Source organism: Harpegnathos saltator, unplaced genomic scaffold (assembly GCF_003227715.2).
Source record: "Harpegnathos saltator strain DR-91 unplaced genomic scaffold, Hsal_v8.6 scaffold708, whole genome shotgun sequence".
In the NCBI taxonomy this organism is placed as follows: Eukaryota; Metazoa; Arthropoda; class Insecta; order Hymenoptera; family Formicidae; genus Harpegnathos; species Harpegnathos saltator.
This window is the reverse complement of record NW_020230547.1, coordinates 978,999-996,056: the sequence shown is the minus strand read 5'-3', so window position 1 is coordinate 996,056 and position 17,058 is coordinate 978,999. Positions and strand designations below refer to the sequence as shown.

At 36.5% G+C, this 17,058-nt stretch overlaps 3 protein-coding genes across 5 annotated transcripts; 1 reads left to right on the top strand and 2 right to left on the bottom strand.

Annotated features, from left to right (window-relative positions):
* Positions 1-1,793: 1,793 nt before the first annotated feature.
* Positions 1,794-6,129, bottom strand: Set (NAP domain-containing protein SET). 2 transcript variants are annotated; one of them, XM_011147187.3, is made up of 5 exons: positions 5,677-6,129; positions 5,015-5,204; positions 4,664-4,869; positions 4,295-4,568; positions 1,794-4,193 (listed from the first exon to the last, which is right to left on the bottom strand). In XM_011147187.3, exons 1-5 carry the CDS (start codon positions 5,935-5,937, stop codon positions 4,174-4,176), a joined length of 951 nt encoding a protein of 316 aa, XP_011145489.1. In that variant the 5' UTR covers positions 5,938-6,129; the 3' UTR covers positions 1,794-4,173. The 2 variants fall into 2 exon arrangements, with proteins under 2 accessions (XP_011145489.1, XP_011145490.1); XM_011147188.3 differs by having other exon boundaries at positions 4,664-4,860.
* Positions 6,130-6,532: 403 nt separating this feature from the next.
* Sec63 (translocation protein Sec63) lies at positions 6,533-11,306 on the top strand. Its single transcript, XM_011147186.3, has 12 exons — positions 6,533-7,115; positions 7,328-7,430; positions 7,600-7,714; positions 7,789-7,894; positions 8,277-8,500; positions 8,737-8,898; positions 8,995-9,223; positions 9,313-9,458; positions 9,564-9,711; positions 9,959-10,442; positions 10,527-10,818; positions 10,955-11,306. The coding sequence occupies exons 1-12, from the start codon at positions 6,992-6,994 to the stop codon at positions 11,093-11,095; spliced, it is 2,274 nt and encodes a 757-aa protein (XP_011145488.1). The 5' UTR covers positions 6,533-6,991; the 3' UTR covers positions 11,096-11,306.
* Positions 11,307-11,411: 105 nt separating this feature from the next.
* IKKbeta (inhibitor of nuclear factor kappa B kinase subunit beta) lies at positions 11,412-15,987 on the bottom strand. 2 transcript variants are annotated; one of them, XR_003113978.1, is made up of 13 exons: positions 15,512-15,987; positions 15,182-15,381; positions 14,938-15,096; positions 14,564-14,781; positions 14,377-14,481; positions 14,101-14,239; positions 13,827-14,015; positions 13,539-13,750; positions 13,171-13,461; positions 12,942-13,088; positions 12,607-12,840; positions 12,297-12,531; positions 11,412-11,752 (listed from the first exon to the last, which is right to left on the bottom strand). XR_003113978.1 is itself a non-coding variant. In XM_011147185.3 (13 exons), exons 1-13 carry the CDS (start codon positions 15,624-15,626, stop codon positions 11,744-11,746), a joined length of 2,088 nt encoding a protein of 695 aa, XP_011145487.1. In that variant the 5' UTR covers positions 15,627-15,987; the 3' UTR covers positions 11,412-11,743. The 2 variants fall into 2 exon arrangements, 1 of the variants encoding a protein (XP_011145487.1); XM_011147185.3 differs by having other exon boundaries at positions 12,462-12,531.
* Positions 15,988-17,058: the final 1,071 nt, after the last annotated feature.

Here is a 17,058-nt window from a genome sequence, read left to right as displayed (position 1 = left end):
AAACACGTACAATGCGTAACATCTTCATTATTTGTCCTTTATTAATCTTCAGTGTCGCGCATCATTTACGTAATAGACCTGATTCCGAAATCTCTTTCTACAATTGTAAGTGTTTATATTAAATCTTTTCTTTTCTTTTTTTCATAAATATTCGTTTCGCGTGCAGACGCAAGCTCACGACCGCGAGCTCACAAAGCAACCTCCCTACTTCCTTTGGACCGACGTCGTCGTCTTCGTGGCCTCTTCCGTAGCTTCTGCTCCCCGCATTCGCCGCGGCACAAAAAACGATCAGTTTTTTGTCCAGGTTTCTTCAACAGTGGCCTCCTTGTCGCGCGAATTTTCGTGCCACCCACCAGGCGCACGTTGCCTCCGAAATTCAAGCGCTCATTAATAATTGTAAGATTGTAAGATCCTCGATTGAAGGAAGGTGAACCGACCGGCGGGAGGATCGATAGAGTCCAAATGAAAAAACAACGGTAAACGGTAAAACAACAATATTTATAATCTACAAAAGTCGCCACTCTGAGATCGCTCGAGTCGCGAGAGGTGCGAGCGAAAGCCAACGTGATATTCCCACTCGAGTTATTATCAAGTTATAAACGCAAAATCGAATTTCATTATCAAAAACCGGCGGAACAAGAGCAAACGCTCCTGCCCCGAACGTTTCGCCCTCAAACTCGACGCACGACTACAAATTCGAAGTATTTTCTTTCGCTACGAGACCAACGCTCGTTCCTATTTATCAATTCTTTGATAACGGTGATTGTCACAAGATGCGATTGTGATTTAACGAGAGAGCTGTATCGCATGTTTATTAACAATCTCATTACGCGGAAACAGGAGTTGTCGTGTCGTGAAATAACGGCAGCGGCGACGATCGCGACTCGATCCAATTTCGACTCCCAGTCCATGCTGCTTGCTCGAGATCCATCCACTCATCCACCCAGCGGTCCACTCTCATCATAAACTTCTCAAGGTTCGTTCGTTATTGATGCTGACCGTGACACGCGCAACACCGATCGTGTAACACCCCGCGCGCGGCGGCGTAACACAGTGACGCGCATTGTAAAAAAATCCCCGGCCTGTGTTTCGCCAGCAGAAGCTGCCACACGCAATCGTCGTCCTCGAGGTTCGCCGGCGCGTCTTCGAACCTGAAGTGGTGGTGGTGGTGGTGGTGGTAGTGATGAGTTGTTTTTGCCGCTGCGACGACGACGATGACAACGACGATGACGGCGGCGGCAGCATGTGCTGCTCGGCCGACGAATGAGGACGCCACGACGATTATGAGTGTCATCGCGTGAAAAAAGGGAGAATTTGACAATTTACGACGGAAGAGGGAAGAAGAAGTAGAGAAAAAAAGGAAAGGCCCCGGCCCCTTAAGTGAGGGGCTCGCAAGGGGCCGAATTTATTTGTTCGAAGCTTCGCTTCCTGTTCCGCGTGGCGTCCGGGTGACAATCTTACGGATCAGCGGCTCCCACGAGAATCACCGAGCGATCATCGGCGATGCTTCTGCGACCTGCGACGACAGCCACGATGAAGCTTTACCAAGATTTAATTTTAAAAAATTGAGCTCGCGGAGCGTTCGAAATTACGCGTGACCTTCACCTCTGTCGGTCGAATTCGATTTTCCCTTCAGTTCCTCCTCTCCCCCCTCTCCCATCGCACTTTCCCGGGGGGAATTTTCCGCTATTTGTAGCACAGGTCGATAATTGTTCTCGCTTCTCGACTCGTCTCTCGCTCTCTAATCTCTAATACTGTCTACAACTAATGGACAATATAAAGAACGCAGCTTGTATCTCAAACTGGCAACTTTATTCAATCGGTTTTCTGTTCGTTTCTGCTCGCCGCACGAATACGTAGCCTGACGCGAAGGAGGTTTACACTTAGCATTTATCGCTCTCGCGCTTTATAAATCCGTTTTTTGCGACGAAAAAGCGGTTTTCACACGAGACCGACTCGGTGACTCGTTAAAGGTAGATGGAAACCCTCGCGCGTGGAAGGACGCGCGATGGAAAATCTCTAATTCACCGCTCCTCCTACAGGTGACTAAGCCTGCCTTGAAAAGAGGCAACGAATCGAGTAATCAGTAGGTATCAGTGAATATATACATAAACACAGAAGTCTAATGGTAAAATACGAATCTTATTGGTCTCATTACTTCTATAATTTTGACAATATTTCCTTTCTCATACATGTTAGCGGTAACACGTACTAATCTAATAAATACTGACAGAATGGTATCCGAATAAAAGAAAATAAAAAAAAAAGAAAAAAGACAAGAGTGAGATAGAGGAAGAGAGAACAGGACAAGGTGTGTTCGATTTTAAAAAATATCGCTGTTGTACTTTGTTGTAAAGTTAGACAATTACTTATCAAATCGACCAGGATTATTACTCTCTACTCGAGGATTACTTGATCTTTTTCCTACCTAGCTTCGTGGAATACTAGGTAACAATGAGATTCGGTTCATTGATGCAAGTGTGCAATCAAGAATTTGTATCGATTATACACGTTCCCTTGTTATCGCGATGGTAGGAGCACCGTTCCTCCGTTCTGCCATGCATTGGCGCCACACCTTCGGTACACGATAATCTCATAAAGTCAAATCACCATTACAACTACGTAATGTATCAAATGTGAGAAATGTTCACGAAACACTTATTCCACGTGACAATGAGTAGATTGCGGCGATGATACAAAGTGTGGAAGAACATGAACGAGGTGAGGCAAGATTAGAGAGTGGCTTTTTGAGCGTGACAAAGTCCAAATGAGCGTCATTAATAATAAAGTACTTTAATGAGGACGAACTTGCCAGACGATTGTGTATTGTCATCTCACTAGGAATTAGTGAAGGATACAATACAATAATAGGGCATACGAGATTGCACGCGTTGCGATCTCTCATGCAAAATCGTGTCGATGAGTATTTGAGCATAAAACTGTGCGCTACAATATATTACTACATTGCTTGACTGAGAGGTCGTTAGTTTTCTCAAACGTTACATTGAATATATAGAATCACATACCAATAAAAAAAACAAACACGTAATTAATTGCATTACCAAATATAAGATTATTCTCTCGACACTTACGCAATATTTTTATATCGTAATCTTCAGTATCCGTTTCTAATGTATAATTGTAATAATCCGCCATACCCAGACTGATTTATAAATCAATTACCAATCATCGCGATTGACATCTTGCTAGATTTTGACAATCGCACATTTTCCGCGAGCAGTAACATATCGTACTTTGTTTCCGTAACATATACTTATATTTATATAGTATCAGTAATTACATTATACAATTGATATCATAAAATGTGAAAATAGCAGTAATCACATCTTTCCAATCATTGAAACGCGGAGATCTCATGCTGCGATCGGCAATATATGTTAATAATTACCGAGATTTATACTAAGAGTGCATTGCCATATTTCTACTTTGCAAGTAACTTATATGTGACACATTGTTCGCGTATAATATAAATCGAGTGGATCTTGACAGAGAATTAAAGAGAATCCTTGATCCATTATTTTTTATTTTATTTCAAAGTCAGTATAACCGTGTAAAAATCTGTGTACTTGGTGTGCGGAAGTAAAGTAAAAATTGTCACTCTCCAAAATTCTACTCAACACCTCGTTCTGGAAGTCATATCTAACGAATAAATTTCCACGAGAAAGCAAGTAAATATAGAATTTATCCCACCTGGTACCTCGTTTCGTATTATATATCTTAACTTATCGGTAAAATCTGCAATATTAAGAACCAGGCAGACATCTTCTGTCGCATATTTTATTAAGAGAACGACTAGGCCATATGAATATAACTGAGGAGTTTGTGTTATGTTCTGATACAATTTTCGTGCGAGAGTGGAACCTATCTAATTTAATCCAGACCCTTTCCTTTCAAACCACTTTCAATATATCTTAACAAATGTTGCATTTTTATACATATGTAGGTTCTCAATCGAAAGAGTCTAGATCCTCTAAATTCTGCTCTTCTATTTTCATATATTCAAAAAGTGTATCCTGAGATTTATTCATATGGCATAATATTTTTTTCAGTCCAGTAGACTTCCTCTGCTCTTGATTGATTGATTCGGTGTACATTTCATTCATTCTTTCACAGTGAAATGTCATTGAAATTATCAGGAATCAGACGTCGACTCTATTCGGGTTCTTCTCCATCTGCAATTGTTAATTGCTTGCATATATGCGTCATACTATGAAATACATGAATATTATTTAATAATGCACAAGCCTTTCCCAAGTCATTTACTATCGCCTACCTTCGCGCTCCACTTCATCATCTACCAGAAGATCATCCTCTTCATTTACACCATCATCCTCATCATTCACAGCCTCCTCTTCCTCTTCATCATCCTCATCGACGTCATCCTCGACTACCACTATACTGTCATCTCCTTCTTCTCCTTCTCCTCCCTCTCCGCCTTCGTCACCATCATCTGCGCCATCCTCTTCTTCCTCTTCCTCTTCACTTTCACATTCCTCGCCATCGCCTTCTATGCCGTTTTCGACATCTATATCTGGTGCGAGATAATACTACAACATACATAAAATATCAAACATGAATAAGATTATTCAGATTATTTATTTACTTGTGTATCAAGGTATACCTTTAGACACAATAATATTACCTGAAGTGGATTAGGCCACATGTCATCCTTAATTAATTCAGCTATCTCGTCCGAGCTTGGATCTCCGTGATCCGTAAACCAATCAAAAAATGATCTGTGCTTGAGTGGCCTCTTGCGTCCTTTCAACGGTGCTTTGGTCTTTGCTTTCTTCGTTAAGTCTGCACCTTCTTTCCAACAGATTGGTGTACTTTGAGATGCTGGATCTCCTGCAAAACAGCAGGAGATTCATCGAAACTATGACACTCGACTAAAGTATAACACATTAAGCATTTCCCATTTATATATTATTCAATTAATGTGATTTTCTATCATTAATTTAACAGCGATAAACTGACAAGCTGACGTGCTCACCAGAAGACCCTAAGTGAAACTCCTTGGTTAAAACCTCATTCTCAAAGTATGGATTTTTGTCAAAGTGAAAATTGATCCTATAGCCGGATTTGATGTCTTCGAACTCCTCAACTTCCAATTTGTTCAGGTATCTCAGAGCATCTTCTTCGTCCTCCTCCAATATTTCTGCTATTTCTTTGTTGTTTACAAACTAAGTTTTTAATAAGGAATAATATGCTACGACAAGAAAATCAAATTTTACACGACACGACACAGTCTCGTCGTGCGGGACAGGTGAACATTCACCCTGCTCCGAGCATCAAAAGCATCGACAATGCATATTGTCTCATCCATGCGGCCAGAGCATTATTTGTTTATACGCGAACTACTGAAAGAGCCGCAGCGTGACACACGGTCGCGCGCCTCCATATCGGTCGGTGGCGCGTCGTGATCTAACGAGGGCGCAGAATTAATTGGCGATCGAGACGAAAACGCATTTGAAAGACGCGTAATATCATGCATGGTTATACATGCTTATGCACGTATACAAGTAGGCAAGATGGCGACGGTCGCCGGCGGACGCCGGCATCGGCGAGAAACGTCAAAACGGCGCGGCCGCGCTGCGTCTCGCGTCGGCCTGACTAACGGGCGGCCGGGGTATCTCGCGTCTGACGAAAGGATACAGCGGTGACCCAAAAGTTAGGTATCCTCTTGATGATGTCGTTGCGCTTCTGGAAGTAGGGCTTGCGCAGCTTGTTATACTTCTTCTCGACCTCGAGAATCTCGTCGCTGGCCTTCTCGTTGAGCCCATCGATTTGATTCTGACAGCCGTCGATCTCCTCCAGGGTTTTCTGTATCTCGATGTTCCGTATGTACTCCTGCGCGTCCCCCTCGCCCGAGCCCGGGTCCTCTAGCTCTTTGGCCTTCTTGTTCGGCGACGACATCTCGTTGAACGCGCGCTCTTGCCACCACTACACACCGCACTCTGTTTATTTCCCGTACGGCGCTCGCTCTCGTCACGCTGTGTGTGGTGATGCTGAATTGGCGGCGCGCAAGCGGCTGTGGCCACGAACAGCGAGCTAAGACCTTGAGGCGGCTGCCGCGCGCGGAAAACAGCCCGGAAGACCCGGTGCACGTCGTGCTGGTACATCCGGAAACGGCCCGGGCGAAACGGCTCCGATTGGCCGACGCGGCGGAGCGGCGATGCGGCGTTGCTGCGCGTGAACGCCGAGCGGATTCGCGGCGGCGACGCACAACGCCGTTGCAAAATTTGTTTTCTTATAAATAAAAGAATTGATGTTCTTGTAAATAAAAGCGAATATAATATTTACGCGCGCGCGTACTCCTCTTTCGCGAAAGTAGAGTAGAAAGATATATATCTTTGATATATCTGAATGAAATCAACTCCTTTTTTTATTTTGGTCCTTATTCCGCGAGGAACATCTCGGCAGAGGGAGAGGACTGTGATGATTTATTACCGCGACCTGGGTGTATCCGAGTAACGTCAGTCATTGTACCGACGGACACATTACAGCGGTAGACCGTAAAAATACCGTTGCAGCAGCAGGTTGAACGTCCCCAGCTCGATGACAGTGCACGCGCGCACACCCGCGACGTGATGGCATCTTAACGAATCGTAACCCGATTCTTATCGTGGTTCCGTTCGCCGCCGCTGGCCGGGGGCGACATCATCAACGATCATCGTCAACACGACGACAGTTTCGAGTGGCGGTCGTCCGTAATTATCGCGCGTATATGCGTACGTCAGAAGAGCGAAGGTGCACGCGGTCATTGCGAGGTGGTCGATGCTGAGTTGGCAGTCTTGACGACGACTACGAGATCTTTCTCTCTCGTTAGCTGTTGTCGATTTGTATGCGCGTACAGCAGGTTCGCGAAAATCGCAGCGCGCGCGAGCCCGCCGGATAATGTTACGAATGAACGTACTTAAACGGTTTACTTAAGTCAGAAAAGGAATACGCAGCAATACTTAAATAAGCCATGAGCGGACAGAAGTTTCAGTATGACGAGAGCGGAGGGACGTTCTTTTATTTCCTGCTGTCATTCTTGGCGTTGTTGCTGATACCCGGGACCTATTACCTTTGGCCGCGCCAGCCGAAGCAAGGTTAGACGTTTTTCTCGATGTCTCCAAGTGTTCACTTATCAGCAACTGAGTTTTAGGAATTCTTACTGCTCCCTTCTTTGCGTGTGACATTTCATTAGTGTTTGGGTCTCACAAGCAATGATGTGGAGTCTGTTAACAAGATGACAAAGATGTAGACTACAAGAGCAATTAGATATAAGTAGAAATGTTCATAATTTTTGTATTTTACCCAGATCCCGATCAGTTAGCCAAAGAATGCCAGTGTAATGGATGTAAAAAGAAGAAACTTCTTCTTCAGTCGAACAAGCCATGGAAAGAAACCAGAGCTTTATTTGTGTACGTTTATGTGTCACCTGTTCTAAATTTCTACATAAGTTATATGATTTATTTTTATATAAATTTTATATAAAATTTTATATATTTATATTGTATAATAATGAGTTCTATTTATACCATAGTATTGGTTGTTCTTTCTCATATAATTAACACACTGTTTCTATTGCAGAAAATTTCTAATTATTTTGGGATGGGTTATATTGATACTCTTGGCATACAAAGTCTCACAGTTCGATTATGAAATGGCCAACTTTGATCCGTATGAAATACTAAATGTACCACCTGTAAGTATACAAGATAAATCTTTTTACACGTAATAAAACATATATATGATATAACAAATAGGACTTTATTGTAGGGTTCTTCACAAGGTGAAATTAAGAAAGCTTACCGCAAGCTTTCATTAATTCTTCATCCTGATAAAGAAACTGGAGATGAGAAAGCATTTATGAAATTAACTAAAGGTAATAAATAAATATATGTGTGTGTGTGTATGTGTGTGTGTGTGTGTGTGTGTGTGTGTGTGTGTGTGTGTGTGTGTGTGTGTGTGTGTGTGTGTGTGTGTGTAAGGAGAATTATATATATATATATATCAACAGAGTATAGTATAAATATTAAACATACTTTTGCAATATATTTAATAAATTTACACAACTTTTTACACAACTGATGATACAATATAAAAAATTAAAAATCATTTTGAATAACTATACTTGAGATTAATTTTATAACAATGAAAATTTAAATATTTGACATTTCATGAAGTTATTATGTTAGAGCTAAGTTAGCATTATTAATATTTTGAATTTTATTATATGCTGAATCTGTTTCTATTAACAAAATTAGCTTACCAAGCTTTAACGGATGATGAAGCACGGAAGAATTGGGAAAAATATGGAAATCCTGATGGCCCAGGAGCAATGAGTTTTGGTATAGCTTTACCTTCTTGGATCGTTGAAAAAAAGAATTCGTTATGGGTTTTAGGATTGTATGGATTAGTGTTCATGGTTGCTTTACCGACAGTTGTTGGAATGTGGTGGTACAAAAGTATTCGCTACACTGGTGATCAAGTAATTTGCATTTCTATATTAAAGAACTTTCACAAATAACTTATTACAGTAATAGTTTTTGTTTTGAACAAAATTATTAGTCACACATTATAGTTATAAATAAGTTCAATAATTATACATATATAATCAGATACTATACATATCATTATATACACAAAATTAGTAGTTAACTACATATATATTTTTTCAAGAGAATTAATACAATTATATGTACAATTGTTGGTAATTATTTTCAGATTCTTCTAACAACTACTGAAATATATTACGTTTTCTTTATGAAAAGGCCATCGATGACATTAAAGAGAGTCATTATGATTCTTGCTGCTTCCTTTGAATTCTTCAAGAAACTCAATGCAGAAGTGGTCGAAAGAGAGACCGATAATGAAGAAATTCTTTCGGTAAATTGGATTATTTTATTTCTCGATTTTTCTGTTCTTTAGACGATAATATTAAAATATTTTATATGTGTATACATTTCTATTTTCGTATTGCAGCTCATCAAACAGTTACCTAACTTAGGAGAAAAAAATAAAGAAATACCATTATGCAATATGTATTCAATTAAAGCTAGAGCCTTATTACATGCGCACTTATCACGTATACCACTCAATCCTGAGACATTAGATAAAGACAGGCAATACATTGTAAAAAAATGCCCATATTTAATCCAAGAAATGATCAGATGTATCCATCAAGTCATATTTGTAGCTTATGCTAAAAAAAGTAAGTGTTTGATAATTTCTTTTTTTCAATAGAATGTATAACGTCGTAGTACAATGTAGATAGAAATCATCATAGAAATTGTTTTATAGTGCCACAGGTGCCGACCATAACAACTATAGAAAATTGCATGAAATTGTGTCCAATGATTGTCCAAGGATTTTGGGAATTTAAAAATCCCCTCTTACAATTGCCACACATAACTGAAGATAACCTGAAATACTTCCTCGCAAAGAAGGTATTAATGAAGCTGCAGTAAATTTTCTATTTCCATTAATATTTTTATCCTTATTGATGAAAATAACTAAAAATGTCAATACCTAAAAAAGCGGCATTTCCTTAGCGTCAAATCAAAAGTCTTCAGCAATTCGCACAACTGAAAGGAGAAGAACGAAGACTGATACTTAGAAGTATGTCGGACAGCCAATACGAGGACGTTATGAAAGTACTCGGAAATATGCCGTATATAGATTTCAAAGTACGATCTGAAGGTAATTCATTGGTTTATCAGTTATTTGTGACGTAAATAATACACACACACACACACACACATATATATATATATAGTGTATACATTTTTATAAAATACATATCAAAATTTCTTTATATAATTTATATAATTTTATTTGTTTTTATATACGTTTACTATATATACTTTATATAATTTTATTTGTTTTTATATACGTACATAAACTTCATGTTTTCACTTATGCAATATATCAACAATAATTATTTTAGTAATCGACGATGAAAATCCTACTGTCTATACTGCTGGTGCTATTGTAACTGTAACTGTATCATTAACGCGAAAAGATATGAGGCATCTTTTTGGAGATGATTCCGTCAACGAACAAACGATGATCGATGACAAAGTAGATGGAGAAGTGATTGACGAGATGGAGGAGCAAAATCAATCTACGAAAACTGCGAAGCCAACGTTGCTCAAAAAAAAGAAAGGTCAAAAGAAATCTTACAAAAAGAGTGTTAACAAGAAGGCAGCTCCAACTAAAAATATACAAACACCACCCCAGACTGTGGCCAACAATACTCAACATACGGGTAATGCTTTCAATGCAAAAAAGAAGGACGATAAGTCAGAGGAAGAGTCTTCCAAAGAGAAGTTGTCCGATGTTAGTGATAGTGAAGTGGAGAGTGACAAGAACGAAGATAGTCACGACAAAAAGGATGTATCTCTCGAGGACGATGATACAGAATGGGAAAAGTAAGAGGGCAGATATTTCTCTACTATCTATTCCTCACTTGTATACGACTGTTTGACGTAACCTTTTTTTTTTTCTTTGGACAGGTTCCAACAGAAAATTACCAAGCGGGAAAGAGTGTTGGAAGGAAAGAGTAATATGTCACACGAAGTGCACTGTCCGCTCTTTCCCGACGTTAAGCAAGAATACTGGTGGGTCTATATCTGTGATCGAAAAAGTCAAACGTTGTTGACAACTTCTATACACATCACATCTTTAGTCCAATTCGAAGAGGTTCAGTTAAAATTTACAGCGCCGCGTTGGCCGGGTCTTTATACATTTACCGTATGTTTACGTAGTGACTCATATCTTGGCTTCGACCAAGCTCGAGATATCAAGGTGAGTTAAAGTCCACAGATGCTCTTATCTTTCGTGTAAATTTATCTCAACCTCGAAAGAAGGATGGGTAAATATTCTTTTCGCGTTATACGTTTATGCAATGTAACGTGGTAATATACGTGGTCCTGTTTTATAGCTGGACGTGAAGGAAGCACCGGAAATACCAACAGAACATCCGCAGTGGGACATCTCGGATGAGGAAACTGCGGAGGATGTAGATGCAGCCGATGAACATTCCGAGTTCACAACTGATGAAGACATTAGTGACAATGAATAATATCTGTTTCTCACATGTGATCGGATAGATGTCCTAAAAGACCGCATTTCCCTCTTTTTTTACTTCTCAAATTAATAATGTACAATGGATTTTTATACATGGAATTGTATAATCGTTGATGTACGTGGACAATCTAGACAAATAGTCCGGTGTGTAAGATTTTTCAGTGTGGAGAAAGTATAGCGAATAAAGAACATAATATTTATTTTAACATCGTTGTTCGCGATCCTCGATTTAGGATGTGTATACAGTTTTCTAATAAAATATTATCTTATTGTATAAAATACAGATTTCTATATTTTATGTATCACATTAGAATTATTAATAGAATTAACAGAATGTTCCCTCTTCTCAGGTATGACAGATAAAATTTTATGTATAATAAAATCGAGGTCGTAAGTGAAAGTATAGTAAAAAAATGTATTGTCACGCTATAAGATTCACTCGATCGTTTCACTTACTACTCACTCTACAACTTACTTAAAAAGAGTTCACTGATCCATTGTAGACAGTTTAACAGGGCATCGACAGCCGGTTGGATGTCAGATATACGTTTTACCCTTCCTGTATTTAAAAAAATTTTTTTTGCTTTTATTTATCGTCCATTTCAAAAATACGTGCTTACGTTATCTTTATTGAAAATCCACTCTAATTCAGCTGAAAAGAATAAATCTAGTGAGAACAATGAAGATAATATTTCATGCAAGACAAGTAAGTACATCATATTTCGAGTGTAATATTAAGCATTTATTATATGAAGTTTTATACGATTATTTCAGATGTTCAAAAGCTATTTTATTTTATATCTTCTTCTAAATGTCATAATTGTGGTTACACTTGTGGAAGGTAAGTTGTTATGGAAGAAATTACTGGATTGAAAAATAAAAGTTAAACATGATAATTAAAAATTACATGCGGAAATTCTGATGTACAAAAATATTTCTGATAATTATATTTAATCATTTATAATACAAAAATTAATATCAAAGTATATATATATATATATAAGCATTGTTTTTTTAATTGTAAATAAAATACTTTGTGATTAGTATGTATATATATTGTGCAAAATATAAATAAATATATTTCTTAACAGGTGTGAACAACCAACGCCAAGTAATCAAATCGGAACAACTGTTAAACAGGCCTGTTTATACATTTGTTAAGACTGACAAACATGCCAACATTAAATGGGGCGTACGTCATTATGTTCCACGTGTTTATTGACCAAACAAGTAATACCAATGTTTCTCAAACAAAGATTCCATATTTATCATTCTCAAAGTTCTTTAGATCTTTATCTCCTAAAGCACAGATATTTCTGAATGAGATGAATGTTATTTATATATGTATATGTATGCTATATCTGCGATAATGGATCGAAACTAAGTACTTCCAGACATTTTCTCTGCATTTCAGCCATTAAATTATCCATCCTAAAAAAAAAATTATTTGAAACAATTTGTCTTAAAACTAAATTTTATTATTACAACGCGATAAAATAAACTTACGTATGAAGTATGACCAAATTATCGTATATCACGTCATCCTCTGATTGAATGGCACTATTTAATTCGGTGGTAGAAATATTTAAAAATTGATGACTATTAGATTGTTGCGGATCAATTTCGGTATCCAATTGTGCAATCTTCTGATATTCTTTCCAGTATAATTTTGTCATAACAGTAACTGAATTAAATATCTTCTCCAATTTCAATAACTCATCGTGCAAATTATGTATTTGCCTATTAAAAATGAATGTATATAATGTCACAAGGAGATCCTTGTTAAAATTCAATTCTCTCATCACGCACAATATATAAATTATTAATAAAACTTTTGATACCTTGTAATATCATGTGTATTTTTATTATGTTGTATTTCATATATGTTCAGAAATTCAAACACCAATTTTACCATATCCAATGGTTTTGCCTTCTTATGGGGGCTTCCCTGTTTAAATTTTACATATACGTCACAAATATCACTAAACCTATTAGACCAAGATATAGAAATATTAAAATAGTAACATTTTTTACAATATTATTCTGTAATTCATGGTATTATTCACTTACAATTTTGACAAATCTTTCATGTAGTCAATACTTGTAATTGTATCTCTAAATCTATTGTTATTTTCCTTCAAAGATACAAACTTTATTTTTATTTGATCAGCTGCATTGACCAACTTGTCAACTTTGTCAAAATAAGTCTGTAAAACCTTTTTTTTATCAGACGCGTCCGCAGCCGTTGAGTCCGCATACTTTAGACGAATTGCATGTACTTGATTCATAAGAATTGTTGTACTTTCCAATGTCTTTTCCATGTTTGTATTAAATTTATCGATTTTCTGGTGTAGCAAATCTCTGAAATATAACGTTATATATCATTAAATATATAATGGGTTATATAATTAACAATTAATATTACATAGAAAACTTACACATTTATACTAAAGGCAAAAACATACAACTGAAATAAATTTACTTGTTTTTTAATAAAATATATCGTATGACGATAATAATTTTGCAATACTTCAAAAGACAATTCAACTTTTGATTGAATCATCATTTTCTCCACTACTGTAGGAATCCTTGGTGTAGGTATATTTTTAATTGAGTAACATTCATTTCTAAAGACAAATAAAATGTGATCCTACAACAAGATTATAATAAATTTAGAAACATTTTATATTAAGTTTACATCAATCATACAAATTGGTTATACATACATTAGTTTTTGAGACAAGTAATGCAGTATTTTCATTCAGTAGCACACCACTGTAATCAGTTAATATTTGATGTTCGACTTTGATATTAGTATCTCTTTCTATTAATAACTGAATATCTTCTACAGTAGTGTTACCATCGATTTCATAAGTGTCGATTTTATAAAGTGGAACACAAAAAACATATAATACCTACATATACAAGATATAAATTAAGTAATAAAAATATACGAATATGAAATATATATAGTATTTATTTATGCATATGTGTATATACCTTTTTTGATAATATTTGTTGTAACATTTTGAATACCATCAAACAAAGTGTACCAGATTCATCAATCATTTTGCCTCTTTTGCGTGGTTCCCATTTTAAAACCAATCGAAACCAATTGACCATTTTATGTCGAAGACGACTGATAGGAAAAAGATATTACAATATTAGATACAAATGAAATAATTTCCTTCTGTAAAACAAGATATGTGAAAACTTATTTACTGTTAGATACATGGAAAGTATCTATAAAAACTATATAAATATATACATTTTTACCTCGATAAATGAGTTGGATCTTGAATATCCTGTCCAAAAATAATTATTCCTTCTGTTTCATAAGCATGAATATCTTCATTACACTTATTTTTAATATATTTCATCCTATAAAATCAAATTGAAATAACAATTTGAAGATTATGTCACTTTTTTCTATAAGCACCACATAATTATGTCGATTACTTACCATTCCATAGTATGTTGCATTGTCGGTAGAAATGGCCTCATTCCAGTTACAAGTTCATAATACAATATTCCTAAACTCCAATAATCAGCTGAACAGCTATATTTTTCCTGCCACAAAAGTTCTGGAGCAACATAATTCAATGTACCAACTAAAGATGCAGATGTGCTAGCTTCTCCAAGCTCTTTAGCATATCCAAGATCTATTAGTTTGTATGATAGCTAAAATTTAATTCATGTAAGAAAAACAATACAATACAATATATATATATATATATATATATATATATATGTACATGCACATACACACAACAATATAGCTTATTTAAAGTTTTATGTAATATATATATATATATATATATATACATATTAACTTACTATATTATTCTCATCTTGGAGTACAATGTTCTCTGGCTTTAAATCACGATGAGTAATATTATGAGAATGTAAATATTCTACAGCTGATGAAATCTCAGACATCACTTTGATAGCCTCTATTTCTTCAATTCCACAACAATTTTCTGGTTGATTTAAAATCTGCAGTGGAAGTTATAATTATTTCATTGTAGAGGTATAAAGTAAACAAAATAATCTCTATAGAATAAATTAAATTAAATATAACTTTTCGTAAATCTCCTTTTCTACAGTATTCCATACAGAGAACTGGTAGACTATTTTCCACATTTGGGAACTTGAATGGTAAGTATCCAGTTTTAACAATATTTGGATGCTTCAGACGTCCCATTATATCAACTTCAATAGCCCATCTTTTTTGTTGTACTGGTGTTAACTGTGTGTAACTTGATTTGCATTTCTTTATTGCTAAAATTGATAACTTTTTTGTGTTAAATATAAATTTCATTATTATATAGTACATAAGTTAGAATATGAAATTCTATAGGAAAATCTTTAGAAACAGAAGTTACATGCTTACATTTATATTCTAACTTACCAAGTTTTTTGTTACTTTGAGCGTGTATCCAAAGTTCGACAATTCCAAAGCCCCCAACGCCAAGAATTTTGCTTAATTTCCAGTTATTACTTGACTGATCTGAACTGGACGTCATTTTAAATTCATAAAATAACTTTCAATTTATACACGCACCTCGAACTTAAATCATGCTTAATAGATGTGACTTCACTGAATGCTGATAAGAAAATGTTTTTTCACATTTTTGTTATAATGTTCAAAACATTATATCTCCTCGTCGTTAATTGACATTAGATAGAAAACCTTGGCGGTTAAGCCGATAAGATAGATAAATCAGTTTTTATTCTTAGGCGAAATGGTGAGATAAACTCATAGATATTTTTATTTGTCATGAAATATGTGTTTCGCAAATTTAAACTATATCTACTTTTCCTTAATTATGAATAGAATATACTACTATAAATTCACGTTATTGTCATAATGCTAAGAATTAGTCATCAGCCTGTGTTTACAAAATTCATTGGCCGTGTTCAGTAGAACAAAGTGATCAGAGAGCGCTTAGTGATTATTGTCTGTGATTGGAGCATTCTTTTAGATTCTTTATAGACCCAGAAGTATTTACCAATCAGGAGCGAGATTCAGTGGGAAATCTAGTAATGTTGTCCAACTGTTGAGTCTGCTGAACGCGGCCATTGGTTGCGTTCAGGAAACAAAACGCTCACTGAGCGCTCAGTAACTATTAATCCTTACTGTTAGATCCTTACATTCAGACCAATAACGTTGACGAATTAATCAACCGTTGTGTAACCGTTGTGTTTTCTGAACGCAGCCATTGAAAATATGTTTGATTCAAGCTTTAATTTTGGCTGCGTTCCGAAATTCACTGCCAGTACTGAAAATACATAGTTTGTGTTACGTATACTATAGAATTTCAGTGCTGGCAGTGAATATCGGAACGCAGCCTACGAAGTGACAACAGTGGCCGCATTCAGCAGACTCAACAGTTGGACAACATTACTAGATTTCCCACTGAATCTCGCTCCTGATTGGTAAATATTTCTGGGTCTGTGAAGAATCTAAAAGAATGCTCCAATCACAGACAATAATCACTAAGTGTTCTCTGATCACTTTGTTCTGCTGAACGCGGTTAGTGGTAACTCGTAGCGAGCTGTATTGGAACCAATTGGAACTATAGGAACTAGTTCAGGGTATCTATTATGGAACTCGTCGGAATCGATTCCGATCGAATTTATTCCGTTATTTCCTAGATTTCTATTTGGTCTGTTCTTTGTAGCTGCACTGTTGAACTGGTGCAATAAGTTAAAGTGAGACAAATATAGGTTTTTTCATTCTGGCTTATTGCATCAGTTCAGCAGTGCAGCTACAAAGAACAGACCAATTGTCTTTTCTAGGGGAAACGGAATTAAGCCAGCAGCATACGGTGCTTCTTTTCGTGCTGGATTGCTTGCTGGATGAAAATACTGCGTTCTGATTGGTATATTTTCATCCATCTTCGGAAATGTACCAATCAGAAAGCAGTATTTTCATCCGGCAAGCAATCCAGCACG

Coding starts and splice junctions, on each gene's coding strand:
- Set (XM_011147187.3), bottom strand. CDS start 5,937: ATGTCGTCGCCGAACAAGAAGGCCAAAGAGCTAGAGGACCCGGGCTCG. Junction 4,870..5,014: donor GTTTCACTTAGGGTCTTCTG/GTGAGCACGTCA, acceptor GCTGTTTTGCAG/GAGATCCAGCATCTCAAAGT. Junction 4,569..4,663: donor TGTGGCCTAATCCACTTCAG/GTAATATTATTG, acceptor TGTATGTTGTAG/TATTATCTCGCACCAGATAT.
- Sec63 (XM_011147186.3), top strand. CDS start 6,992: ATGAGCGGACAGAAGTTTCAGTATGACGAGAGCGGAGGGACGTTCTTT. Junction 9,224..9,312: donor TGTAGCTTATGCTAAAAAAA/GTAAGTGTTTGA, acceptor ATTGTTTTATAG/TGCCACAGGTGCCGACCATA. Junction 10,443..10,526: donor GATGATACAGAATGGGAAAA/GTAAGAGGGCAG, acceptor TTCTTTGGACAG/GTTCCAACAGAAAATTACCA.
- IKKbeta (XM_011147185.3), bottom strand. CDS start 15,626: ATGACGTCCAGTTCAGATCAGTCAAGTAATAACTGGAAATTAAGCAAA. Junction 15,382..15,511: donor TCAAAGTAACAAAAAACTTG/GTAAGTTAGAAT, acceptor TATCAATTTTAG/CAATAAAGAAATGCAAATCA. Junction 13,462..13,538: donor TTTGCCTTTAGTATAAATGT/GTAAGTTTTCTA, acceptor GTTATATTTCAG/AGATTTGCTACACCAGAAAA.